The sequence below is a fragment of the Rhincodon typus genome, chromosome 9 (genome assembly GCF_021869965.1).
Source record: "Rhincodon typus isolate 14 chromosome 9, sRhiTyp1.1, whole genome shotgun sequence".
Taxonomy (NCBI): domain Eukaryota; kingdom Metazoa; phylum Chordata; class Chondrichthyes; order Orectolobiformes; family Rhincodontidae; genus Rhincodon; species Rhincodon typus.
In genome coordinates this window covers 63,499,104-63,511,979 of record NC_063340.1, presented here as the reverse complement: position 1 = coordinate 63,511,979, position 12,876 = coordinate 63,499,104, and the positions used below count along the sequence as shown (strand labels likewise).

The 12,876-nt window shown below is 42.4% G+C and overlaps 1 protein-coding gene across 2 annotated transcripts in view; it reads right to left on the bottom strand.

Moving 5' to 3' along the window:
* plekhh2 (pleckstrin homology domain containing, family H (with MyTH4 domain) member 2) overlaps positions 1-12,876 on the bottom strand; it is a 121,884-nt gene that overhangs the window by 99,854 nt on the left and 9,154 nt on the right. For both annotated transcript variants that reach the window (XM_048601254.1, XM_048601255.1), the window contains one exon: positions 11,182-11,361. In XM_048601254.1, the coding sequence (XP_048457211.1) occupies positions 11,182-11,361 (180 nt within the window). The remainder of the gene's footprint in view (positions 1-11,181; positions 11,362-12,876) is intronic.

Genomic DNA, 12,876 nt, shown 5'->3' with positions numbered 1-12,876 from the left:
GTTAACCACATTGCTGTGGGTCTGGAATTGCATGTAGGCAAGACCAGGAAAGGACAACGGATTTCCTTCCCTAAAGGATTAAAGTGAACCCTGATGGTTTATTTTTAATGACAATCAACAATTGCCATTAGGCTACCTTTTTAATTCTATATTTACATTAACTAAAATTTCACCATCTGCCATAGTGGGATTTGAACCCATTTCCACAAAGCCTGGGTCTCTAGATTACTAGTCTAGTGACTATGCCACTGCCTCCCCTTGAAGGGTCAAGAAAGGAAAAGTTAACATGCCATTCAAGATATGCCTGCTCTAATTTTCAGGCAGAAAATGTATTTAGGCAATCAGCAGAACTCATTATTAAATCTAAAACAGCTTAAATATCAAGGTTAGCACCTCAGTTTTATTGAGTCAGTACCATCATTGACTTATTCAATTGGCGCTCAAACCATGGATAATGTAGATTATCAAATGGTAACTTGCAGCATTATTTGAAGAGATCATAAAAAAAGCAAAGTTGAAAGCAGATCTGGTAATGCATATCCATAATTATTTCTGGACTTTTAAATATTATATATCTTGATAGGTTAAAGCCTTTTTTTTGGACGTTATGATTTTTATTTTTCTTTGGCAATTTATAACTGCTACTTCATTTACTTTCCCCTTGATCTTTTCAGCCCTGTTTTCTTCAAGGTGGTGTTGCTGCAGACTCATTTGTCTATATTATACATATATACACACACACCTTGCTGGGTTTCGTCACTTCCAACTGAGGAGTTGTATATAAACATCAAGATTAGCTCTGGCAGTTTGCCTGTTCTACCTGAATGAGACACACCCACGAAAATTGATGGGGCCTGTCACCAACAGCCATCCAGGTGGAGTAATGGTCCTGCCCACCTACCATTTGATGTGTGCCAGATATAGAATTAATCTCAAATGAATTTAGTCTACAACTGCAATCTGCTGTCACATCTACCTTACCTGGTCACCAAAAAAAAAACTTGACTGCATTTGCTCTTGGACACAAGTTCCAGTTGCTTCTCTGTGAGACAGTGTAGATGTTTACGTAACTTTTCTTGTTGCCCATTCATTGGAGAAGAAATTTTGCTTTGGCCACAGCTACTTGAAGTTTATTTAAAAGCACGTTTAACCTATGTACCCTATTCTGTTTAAAATATATTACAGAAGTTCTTTCCCAAACGATACAAAATGAAAGCTTGGCTTCCACATGCTCCTATCTCTCAGAGGGGAATCAGCCCATATAATATGGAAGAGGGGAAGAAAGAAAACTGCCATCAGTAGGATGACTTTTGTAATTGAGGAAGTGCTCCTCCTTATAGATCAATCATGGGATGACACCTATAATGTTAGTGGCGATAAAATGAGAAATTGCTGGAAAGACTCAGCAGGACTGGCAGTATCTGTGAAAAGAAAGCAGAGATAACATTTCAGGTACAGTCACCCTTCTTCAGAACTGATTGTATCGAGGAAAAGGTTGGTATATATGCTAGAGAAGGCGGGGGGGGGAAAGTAAACGATAGGTAGAGATGGAGCCCGGCAAGAGACAAAAACAGTTGGACAGACAAAGTAATGGGTAAGGGTCAGCCTGGGACAACAAATAGCTGCTAATGGGGACTGTTAGTGGCTGACACGGAAGAAGATGCTCAGGCACTATTGAACTAGATACTGGGTCCAGAAGTTTACCTTCTCCCATGTCCTTACCCCAACCCCCACACACCAGGCCTTGTTATCACACGGACTTCTACCACAAACAACCCGCTGTCAGCCTCTAATGGTCTCCATTAGCAGTGATTGATTCTCCCAGGCTGACCTTTACCCATTTCTTTGTTGGCCCAATTGTTTTCCTCTTGGCTCTATCTCCATCTTTCATTTACTTCTCCCTCTTCCCCCAGCCCCTTCTCTAGAATAAATACCAACATTTTCCTAGCCATCAGTTCTGAATAAGGGTCACTGGACTTGAAACGTTAACTCTGCTTTTTTTGCCACAGATGCTGCCAGATCTGCCGAGTTTTTCTAGCAATTTCTGTTTTTGTTTCTGGATTTCCAGCATCTGGAGTTCTTTGGGTTTTTTTGTGTTAGTGGAAATGCTGGTTTCGCCAGGCCTTAGCAATATATTTGCTAGGTCAAAAGTGCATGTGTCAAACAGTCCTGGATATGGAATGGGACAAAATATGATGAAAATTGTGAACATAAAGCAGTGAAGAACAGACCGTACAGTGAGTTAATGCATGGCATTCTATCCCATCCCACTAGGATTTTAAATCCATCAGGATGACTCAATTTAAATTGAATACTTGCAAGGTACAGAGCTCAACTTCGAACTATGTTTCTATTTTCTTGTTAAATTTAAAGATCCAATGAAATATGGTAAAGAACACATACTGACTTATGCAAAAATATATTTTACTTGGTTAAGAAAAATATTGCAATGATTTTAAAAAGTACTATACATAATAAGTCATTGTTTTAAGTTAGCCCATCTAGAGTCATTCTGTTTTAACATTTGTAAGTTTAATAGGACCTAATTTTGTATTTAGCATCACGTGTTTTGAAGCTATTTCGTTATGGTTCTGATATAAAGCTGCGAGACCCAGTCGGAATTAAATTTGCAGAGGATTCTGTTCCATGGCCCTCTGTCTCACTGCTGTCCTCTGCCATTCCCTCTTGCTGTGTCTCTAACTTGTGGTTTTGCCACTCCCTGACACTGCCTCTTCTGACCTCTCCAGCTCACGGCTGACTTCCTGCAAGTCAAAGCTGCACTTCCAGCCTCTTATGCTCAGAGCTCACTCATAGTTCAGGAGAAGGTGGTGCCAAATTGGATAGCCTGAGATTAGAAGGTTAGGCAAGAAGAGTCCACAAAAATCAGGGACATCTGGAAATGGCAGAAACCTCGAAATGGAGGGATGACAGTGAGAAAGAGAATCAGATATCATAAACTGGAGGATGGGAAGGTCAGCAATGTAGAATAAATAGTTAATTGAATGTTTGCTTTTGGAATAGCTTGTACAAAAAGATGCTATGTTAAAGTGATGTCACATCACGGGGAACTGGGATCAGAGTCTGTAAGGCACCAGTAGGATGTCCCTTCTCACCATGCCAAGCCTTCTAAACTATTCAGTTTATTAAAGCCTGTTAATGTTCACTCCTGAAAGTGTAAACCTCACATAACCTCAAGCAGTAAGAAGGGAGGATCAGGAAGCAGCAAAGGCTGCAATTAGGAGGTTTGACAGTAGTAAGGAAAGAGAGTGTGGCAGAGACACAAGCTGAAGGGTCAGCAAGAAGAAGGATCACAGCAACCAGGAGGAAAGGGAGTGAGATATATAGCAAGCAGTAGGTTTGATGCGCTGAGTGGACAGTGAGCTGGCGATGCAGTGAGTAGGAGGTAAGTAAATGTTAGCATATTTTCTTTAAGAACAAAATAAATTTTAAAATACAAAAGTTAATTTACCAGTATAAGAATTTAGCAATGTAAAGTATTTCAATTTGCAGCACATAATATATTTATTTTTCTTTCCTTAGGAGAAAAGTTTCTGCAGAAACTGTAGTTTTTATATTCATTTTAATGGAAAAACCTTAAATTTTTCACTTAAAGTTGCACTTTTAAAAGAATTCAACTGCAACTTAATATTTGATTTACGACTGAATACATGGGTGTATTTTTTGTACTGTGTTATCTCTGTATTTTTGTAAGTGTGTGTTCACTTGAGGGAAACTAAGTGAAAGGCCATTCCTGTATTTATTTCTAACTGGTCAGCTGTTTTGGCAAAAAAAAACTTGCCTGGGACACAAAGGCTGGTTACGTATTTGCTGTAGCCTGCAATATTGAATAATTACACCCTCACCCACCTCCCTGGATGTTACCCAGGCATCAGCAATTCCTAAAAAGAACTAATCGCGCATCTTCTCCTTGTGAGCCCAAAGAATTCATTACAAGTTCAAAATATTTTGCTTTCAGATCCCATCAAGCATTCTTCCCAAGTTAAAAATGCAAATCTGTGAATAACATGTGAATCATAATTTTAATTTAAAAAGTATGAATCACATGATTTCTCAATTTTATTAGAGAGTGGTAAATCATTTTAAACATTTCCACATCCTCTGTTAGGACTATTGATGCCTCTGGGCTAGGTCATTGAAACTCAAGATACATTTATGTCATTTCCTAGTCTGGAGACAATAAACAACAGTCTGATTAATTAACTAAAAATGAGTTCAATGGCCTTTGTGTAAATGCCTGAACTTCTGAATTAACTTGAACTTGGTATTTTGAATGAAAACAAACACCAGATATTGAATCGTTCTTAATGCTGAGTTGCCGGAACTAATGTCTTGTTTTGATACAAAATACACTGGTGTTGGAAGGTTAAGACATTTTGTTTTCATACTCTTAGTCATTGACATTTTTAGAACACACATGAAATTACATCTATTGAATTTTTTTTCATTTGGAAAAGGATAGAGTAAGAAACCGAACAGATTAGTAACTTAAGCAATAAAGCTTAAAAAGGATGTAACTCAAGCTATCAACATACCAATATCAGTGCACTCTGTAGGCACCTAGCTGACTAACGAACGGTCAGTCCTCAGTAAAGGACTCATCTTCATTCCCCTGCACCCACACAATGAATTTCATTCACATTTGGACGTCGAACACTTTTTCCATTGACTCTGCCTCTGCGCCTGTTTCTTTAACCATGAGTCTAACCCACTCTCTACAGACCCCTTCTCCCACCTCCAACACACCCCATCCTCCTGGACACCACCCCAAGGCCTCCTCCTCTCCCTCGTCCTTTTCATCTCCAACTGCCATCACGACATCAATCGCCTCAACCTCTCCACCCATCTCACTCACTCCATCCTCTCCCCCATGGAACGTGCAGCCCTCCGCTCCAACCCTAACCTCACCATCAAACCCTCAAATGGGGGGGTGCGGTAGTGGTATGGCGCATTGACCTTTACATCGCTGAGGCCAGGCACCAAGTCTGACACCTCCTCCTACCGCCCCCTCGATCATGACCCCACCCCTGACCTCCAAAACATCATCTCTCAAACCATTCATAACCTCATCACCTCAGGTGACCTCCCACCCACAGCCTCCAACCTCATCATTCCCCAACCCTGCACCGCCCATTTCTATCTCCTTCCCAAAATCCACAAACCTGACTGTCTCAGCCGACCCATTTCAGTGCAGCAGGAGCAGGCAGAGACACTTAACTCCACTTACTCTGACTTTGTTTTATCCCCCTTGGTCCAGGAACTCCCCACCTACACCCGGGACACCACCCACGCCCCCCACAGCCTCCAAGTCTTCCAATTCCTTGGCCCCCAATACCTCATCTTCATTATGGATATTCAATCCCTGTACACTTGCATTCTCCATGCAGATGTCCTAAAGGCCTCTGCTTCTTCCTCTCCCGCAGGCCCAAACAGTTCCCCTCCACCAACACCTTTATCCGCCCAACCGAACTCGTCTTTACCCTTAACAACTTCTCCTTTAACTCCTCCCACTTCCTACAGACTAAGGAGGTGACCATGGGCACCCACATGGGCCCAGGCTGTGCTTGCCTCTTCGTAAGATATGTGGAACAGTCCCTCTTCTGCTACTACACAGGCACTATCCCTCACCTCTTCCTCCGCGCGGAGTTTGAACAGTTCATCAACTTTACTAACACCTTCCACCCCAACCTCAAATTCACCTGGACCATGTCCAATACCTCAGTCTCCTTCCTGGATCTCTCTGTTTCCATCTCTGGTGACTGCCTCAAAACCAACATCTATTTCAAGCCCACCGACTCCCACAGCTACCTAGGATACACCTCCTCTCACCCACCTTCCTGCAAGAATGTGACCCACCACTCCCAAATCCTCTGCCTCCGCTTCGTCTGCTCCCAAGATGGGGTGTTCGACTCCCGAATATCCCAGATATTCTCTTATTTCAAGGACTGCAACGTCCCCCTTCGGTGGTCAAAAATGCTCTCAACTGTATCGCTTGTGTTTACCGCACCTCTGCCCTCACATCCCCTACCCCCAACAAAAACAACGGCAGAATTCCCCTTGTCCTCACAAATCACCCCACTAATGTCTGTATCCAACGGATCATTCTCCACCACCTGCAATCTGACCCCATTACGAAAGATATATTTCCCTCCCTACCCCATCTCCCATCTGCCTTTCATAGGGACCGCTCTCTCTGCAACTGCCTCGTCCGCTCCACACTCCCCACTAGCCCCACCTTTCCTTGCAACTGCAGGAATTGTTACACCTGCCCCCTACACCTCTCCCCCTCACCTCCCTTCAAGGCACCAAACAAACCTTCCAAATTAGACAGTTTTACCTACACATCCACCAACATGGTCGATTGCATCCACTGCTCCCGATGTGGCCTCCTCTACATCAGTGAGACCAAGCGTAGGCTCGGAGATGGCTTTGTAAAGCACCTGCTTTCTGTTCATGACAAACAACAACACCTTCCAGTCGCAAACCATTTCAACTCCCCCTCCCACTCCCTGGGCGACATGTCCATCCTGGGCCTCCTCCAGTGTCACAATGACGCCACACGGAAACTGGAGGAGCAGCACCTCATATTACACCTCGGGAGCCGACAGCCCAATGGCCGAAATGTGGATTTTACCAGTTTCAAAATCTTCCTACCTCCGGCCTCATCCAGTGTCCAACCCTCCCTCTCAGCCCCGCCTCCTTGACCTGACATGACCTGTCCATCTTCTCTCCCACCTCACTGACCAATCCCCACCAGTCCCTACCTGCACTCACCTATCACCATCCCACCTACCTTCCCCAGTCCCACCCCTCCTCTGTCGATTTATTTCCCAGCTCCCTTCCCCCTCTCCATTTCTGAAAAAGGGTCCTGACCCAAAACGTCAACTTTCCTGCTCCTCTGATGCTGCCTGGCCTGCTGTGTTCCTCCAGCTGTACACTGTTATCTCTGACTCCAGCATCTGCAGTTCTTACTATCCCTGGCTAAAAGGTGTGCCTTGGTTCTCTGGGACATTGTCCCAGTGGTTTCCTTAAACATTTGAACCTCCAGACCTCGAGTTCTGAAGAACAGTCATTGGACTCAAAATGTTAAACTTGTTTCTCTCTCCAAAGATGCTGCCAGGTCTGCTGAGTTTCTCCAGCAATCCCTGGAAAAAAAAACTAAGCCATAGTGGTTATTGCACAGAAACCAGTCAGTCATTCTGTTCAGCTGGTCCCTTCCAATTTTTACACTCCAAACTAGCCTCCTCTCATCCTTTTGCATCTAACCAAGTGGTATTCAAGGGCTCTTGGACCACTTGCCTACTCTCCCAATTGCCAACTGCCTCTTTAGCTTGCCAACACTTTACTTGCTCCCCTCACTGCTGGTTCTCTTCCTTCCGATTCTCCCACTGGATAACCCCTCTCGCTCTCTTCCTCAGTTTATCCCGCTCACTGAAACGATGCAGCAATTGGAGGGTCACAAATAGGAGAGGCAATTGGCAGAAGGATGAGGATCATTGGGCAAGTTAGGTCCAAGGCTGGCAATAGGTTCTGAAATGTAAAAATTAGGAATTTTTAAAATATTTTTGGATAATTTGCTTTCCTCTCAATTGTGATTTCCCCTGACCACTTGCACAGTTGCAGTCATTATTCAAGTGCTTATCAGTCCTGTAATCTTCTGTGGCTTTTCCTCCTGAGCTTAGACTGATCTACATTTGTCCTAGATATGCTAGGAATGTAACCTACACTCATTATATGGTTTCTTGTGTAAAAGTAATTTCATTTAGCACATTTATGTTTAACATGCTTTTTTTTTTAAAATTTGGCATACATTAGAGTGCTAAATGAATAACAGAAAGGATATAATAATTAACAAACATTTAAAAAGATCAGGTATTGCTGAAAGTTTAAAAAATGAACTACAGCAAATCAACACCCAGAATACGGAGAGCAATGTGTAAAGGAAAAGTAAAGAAGTTATGCTCAATGTACATTGAACCTTGATTAGACCTCACCTGTGGAAGCTGGGCCATGATCCCAACTGCCACTTGGCAACAATATAACACTTGAAGTAGTGTTAAGTATTTTAATGCAAGACTTCCACACCTTTCTTGGGGGAGTGGGATCTCCCTAGTAAGGTGTGGAAGTCTTGCATTAAAGCTTTGTAGTAACAGAGCGTTGTAGTAGCAAATTCCAAATTTGAATGACTTTGGACTATGTGAATTTCTCCTGAATTCCCCATTAGTTCTACTAGCAATGATCTTGTGTTCATGGTTCTCATTTTGTGGTGTGGCACGGTGGCTCAGTGGTTAGCACTGCTGCTTCACAGCACCAGGGATCTGGCTTCAATTCCCCTGGGAATACTGGTTTCTTCCCACAGTCCAAAGATGCACAGATTAGGTAGATTTACCATGCTAAATTGGCATTAGTCATGAGGAATGCAGCATTATAGAGGATGGGTCTGGGTGGGACGCTCTTCAAAGGGTTGGAGTGGACTCAGTGGGCTGATTGGTCCATCCCACAAATGGAAACATAAGCAATAGGAACAGAATTAGATTGTGTAGCCCCTCAAGTTTGCTCTACCATTCACTACTCTCATAACTCACCTTCTGCTTGAAGACATCTCTATTCCTCGTCATTAACGGCTTGTTATCTGTTATTCTGTCCAATTTAGGCACTTATTTTCTCTGGAAATTGTGGTCCCATTTGTTCAAACAGAATGTAGCATCCTCAAATGTATCATATTTCTGAAGTTCAGTTGCCAATTACACACCCATTCTGCAATTTCTCAAGATCTTCTATTTAGTTAATTACACTGCCCAATTTGGAGAGGTCTGCAAATTTTGAAATTGCACTTGCTATTCCGAAGGCCAAATTGTTTACCTAAATGGTGAGCGACATTGATTCTAGTATCAGGTTCTGTGGAATACCACTTCCCATCTTGTAGAAGAAGTGAGAGAAGTCTTGCTAGCTGAAAAACAGATAGTTGCCAGACGAATATAGAGCCATGAATCATGCCAAATGCTGCAATGGTTGATGATCGATAATTTACCATGAACGTAAAGGGGTGCTCAAGACTTTGATTAGATCCATTTCACTGTTGTAGTAGGGACAGAAAGCAGTTTGTCTGGAATCCCAAAAAAAAGTTTGTAGCAAGTGAGATATAAATCTGGCGAATAACAATACGCTTAAGCACTTGACAGTTGAAAGGGAGGTTGGAGAACAGGTGGTAGTTTGCAAGGACAAACTGTCCAAAGCTTGATATTTTGAGGAGTAGATAATGATGGTAGCTGTGAAGTACAAATGACTATCAAAGCTACAATTCCAACTCAAGATTTAACAGCCCACCGAACTTTTTATGAAAGAAAAACAGAAGTGTCTGCAGTAGATAATAAATTTCCTCAATGTGGGGAATTCTGAGCTATACCCCTATTGTTTCACAGCTTGAGCAGGGCACTTGTAGATCAGTCTCAGCCTAGGAGGAATATGACACAAAATTAAAGGAGTGATGGGAACTTTCATAATGACTGCAACAGTTTGAACGATCAGTGGGAATAGGAGGTAAGCAAATGACCAAAAAAAAAAAGTTATATTAAATAATATTTATGGCAGAAGACTTAGTACTAAAATTTCATCTTTGGAATCTTTCTGGGAACTAGTTATGATGAATTGTTTAATGCATCAATTAACAATTATGAGACATGAAACATTGTCTGCTTGGAAGATATATGCTCCAGGCATGATTTTCTTTTCTCACATAAATTCAAAGCAATGTGGTGTATTGTGAACAAGTTTGTTGGAGAACAATTCTAAATAAACAATACTTCAGAAGTTTCAACTAAATGGAAACACATGGCATGATAAATGTCTAAAGAGAGCAATGATTCAGACTTGAATATAGCTAGGAAACCGTTTATTTTTTAAGACAAAGCAAGATTTCATGAATGTATGCTAACTTCTTAAATAATGTTTTGGAAACTTCACATTTTTGTGAAAAAACTGTGTAGATAATACCAAGATGCTACATTTCAAGGGCACAAATCTTCCAGCAGTCTTTACTTCAATCCTTGAAACAAAGTTGTTTTTAAAGACAGCTTCCAACGTTAAGTAGGTTTCAGCCTTGTTTCAAAGACAGCACTTCTGTCTCTTGGTCCAAGTCTCCCTCTAGGTCTCAGGTGACAGGGATGGGCACCTGATGTAAAAATATCTATCACTGGCACCGAGGTTAAGATGTGGAGAGGATAGTTTGGAATTTGGTCCAGGCTTTTAAAGTTTACTAGCAGAGTACAGAGCAGTATTCCTGAACTCATGGAACATTTTTTTAAAAAAAAACAAAACCTCCTTTTCTAGATCCACTTTAGCCATCTTCATCTGATGGGAGAGCTAATAGTCATTTCCTGCTCGGCTTACCAAGAAGAAATGCATTTGAGGCTTGATGACTTCAGTTGACCACAATGTGTACAAATAAAGGAAGGTGCCACCATTTTCAGACAGGTTAAAATTCTGACAACAGGTTCAGCATGGCAGAAGTCACCAGGGCAACTTTCATGGTACACCAGCACCTGCAAGCTCTCCTCTAAACCACACAACATCCTTATTTTGAACTATAATTAGTGGCTGGGTCAAAATCCTGGAACAGCTTTCCTAACTGCTCTGTGGATGTGTATAACCTCCATGGATTAGAGTTTTCCAAGAAGGCAACTCATTATCACCCTCTCAAGGCCAATTAAGGATAGGCAATAAATGATGGCATAGCCAGCCATGCCCACAGCGAATAGGGAAAAACTGCCCATTTGCCTGGTTTCCACTAGACAAGTATATTAAATTCATTCTATGCATCGAATCAGAATAGCATCACTTCACCTTTAGCTTTGATGATGTAATGACCATTTATTTTTGTTCAAATTCTTATTTATAAAAGTAACTGCAATCAACCTCACAAAATTCTTAATTTTACGCTAGAAGCCTATGATCCAGTAAGAGCTTTTGGTTTTCTTGAGGTCTCTTAATTACATCAGGTTTATTTAACATCAAGAACAAAAAAAATCTATATATTCCACAACTTACCGACAGGCGTAAGGATAGCAGGCCAGCAAGGACTGTTGAAAGACAGTAATCTTGTTGCAATGCCAACCTGTCTCTCCCCTAAAGCCATTCCCATCTCAACTATTTATATTTACTTGCCTTCTCTGCAAGAAGCTCTCGAATTTTGCTGGCCTGCGCACGAAACTTGAGCAACTGTGACTCAAGAGTCATACACCGGTCCTTCCAGTTTATCTCTCCAGTTTTCTCTGAATCCTCAGCCATGGTCAGTCTCTGCCTGGTTAAAAAATGTAGAAACGTTGCGATCCAGTATCGTAGATGCTGTTAAAAAAAAAAAAAAAAAAAAAAAAAATTAAGAATGGAGCACAAATTATATAGGTATCAACATAAATTAATTTTGGTACTCAATAGTACTAAGGATAATCTTTATTTCTAAAACATACTTTACTCATGGAAGTTCTTTATATACATAGTCACCAGAGCAGTTTGATTCTGTATACAGCCTTTACATAAGAACAAATAAAACCAATGCATTTCTTGCTTGTAGAAGACTAGATTTACATGCATTTGAGGCACTGAAGGATTTGATAACTGAACGGACCTCCATGTACTTCAGCAGAAAAACCTTAGAGATGATCTTTCCTTACTGCGCCTTGGTGGTAGCTGCCCCAGGCTTTTGTGCGTCCCTCAGCACAGTCCTGGATGTTGGAATGTGCCAGTCTGCAAAACTTGGTTGAGGTCAACTCCTTGCTCTGGAAGACCAAAATTTTCAGGCAAACCAAACAGTGTTTTTCACCGAGTTGATGGTCCTCAGTCACAGTTGATGTTTGTCTCAGTGTGTGTGTGTCCTGGAAATAGACTGCAGAGCACAAAGTTGTGTGTCACGGAGCTGCTCGGGATGAACCTCAACAAAAACCACTGCATCTCTCTCGAGAATTCCTCTGCAGGCACATTCCAGCAGGAGATGTGTGACAGTCTCAAACCCCACTGCAGCTGCCTTGAGGGCAGTATGTGGTGGTGCAGACAGTCTGGGCATACAGGATGGATGTCATAGGTACTGCCCTTACCACCAGCCAAGCAGGTCATGGTGCTTGTTGGGACATTCTGGTGATGAGGTATTCTGCCAAATGACTTTGACAGTCTGTTCAGGGAACAACCCGACAGGATCCACCCTCTCCTTTTCCTCTTAGGGTCTCGAGGATGCTATGTGCTGACCACTTCCTGATGGACTAGTGGTCAAAGGTGTTTTTCTTTCAAATTTCTCCATGAAAGACAGGTGATATCGAATGGTCCAACTACTTGGAGCATTCCATGGCAACAAGGCCAGCCCCATCCTTTGCAATGCCGGGGATAGGTAGAGCCTCAGTATGTAGTGATCCTTGGAGTTTGTGCATCGCAGGTCAATGCTCAGCTTGATGCAACAACACACAAAGGTGGCCATCAGGATGAGGGCGGCATTTGACAGGTTCTCCACACCCCACCCCTTATCCAGAGCTTTGTACATAGTGTCCCTGGAGACACGGTCCATCTTACACCTCCAGATGGAAGTGGAAGCTGGCTTGGATAACTGCAATGCTGTAGGTTCAGGGAACTGCCAAACCCGCACCATGTACAGCAACTGAGAGGGTGCCTTACATCTGATAACCAGGCTTCAAAACCCACAATGGAGGGAGCGGTGCTCCCAAAAGCCCAGTTTCTGCCTAACCTTGGCAATATGCTCCTCCCAAATTTTTGCATATGCCCCGAACCCCCCATACCATATTGCTAGCACCTTCAGGTAATCTGTCTTGATGGTGAGGGGGATAAAGGATCAATTGGCCCAGTTCCCAAAGAACA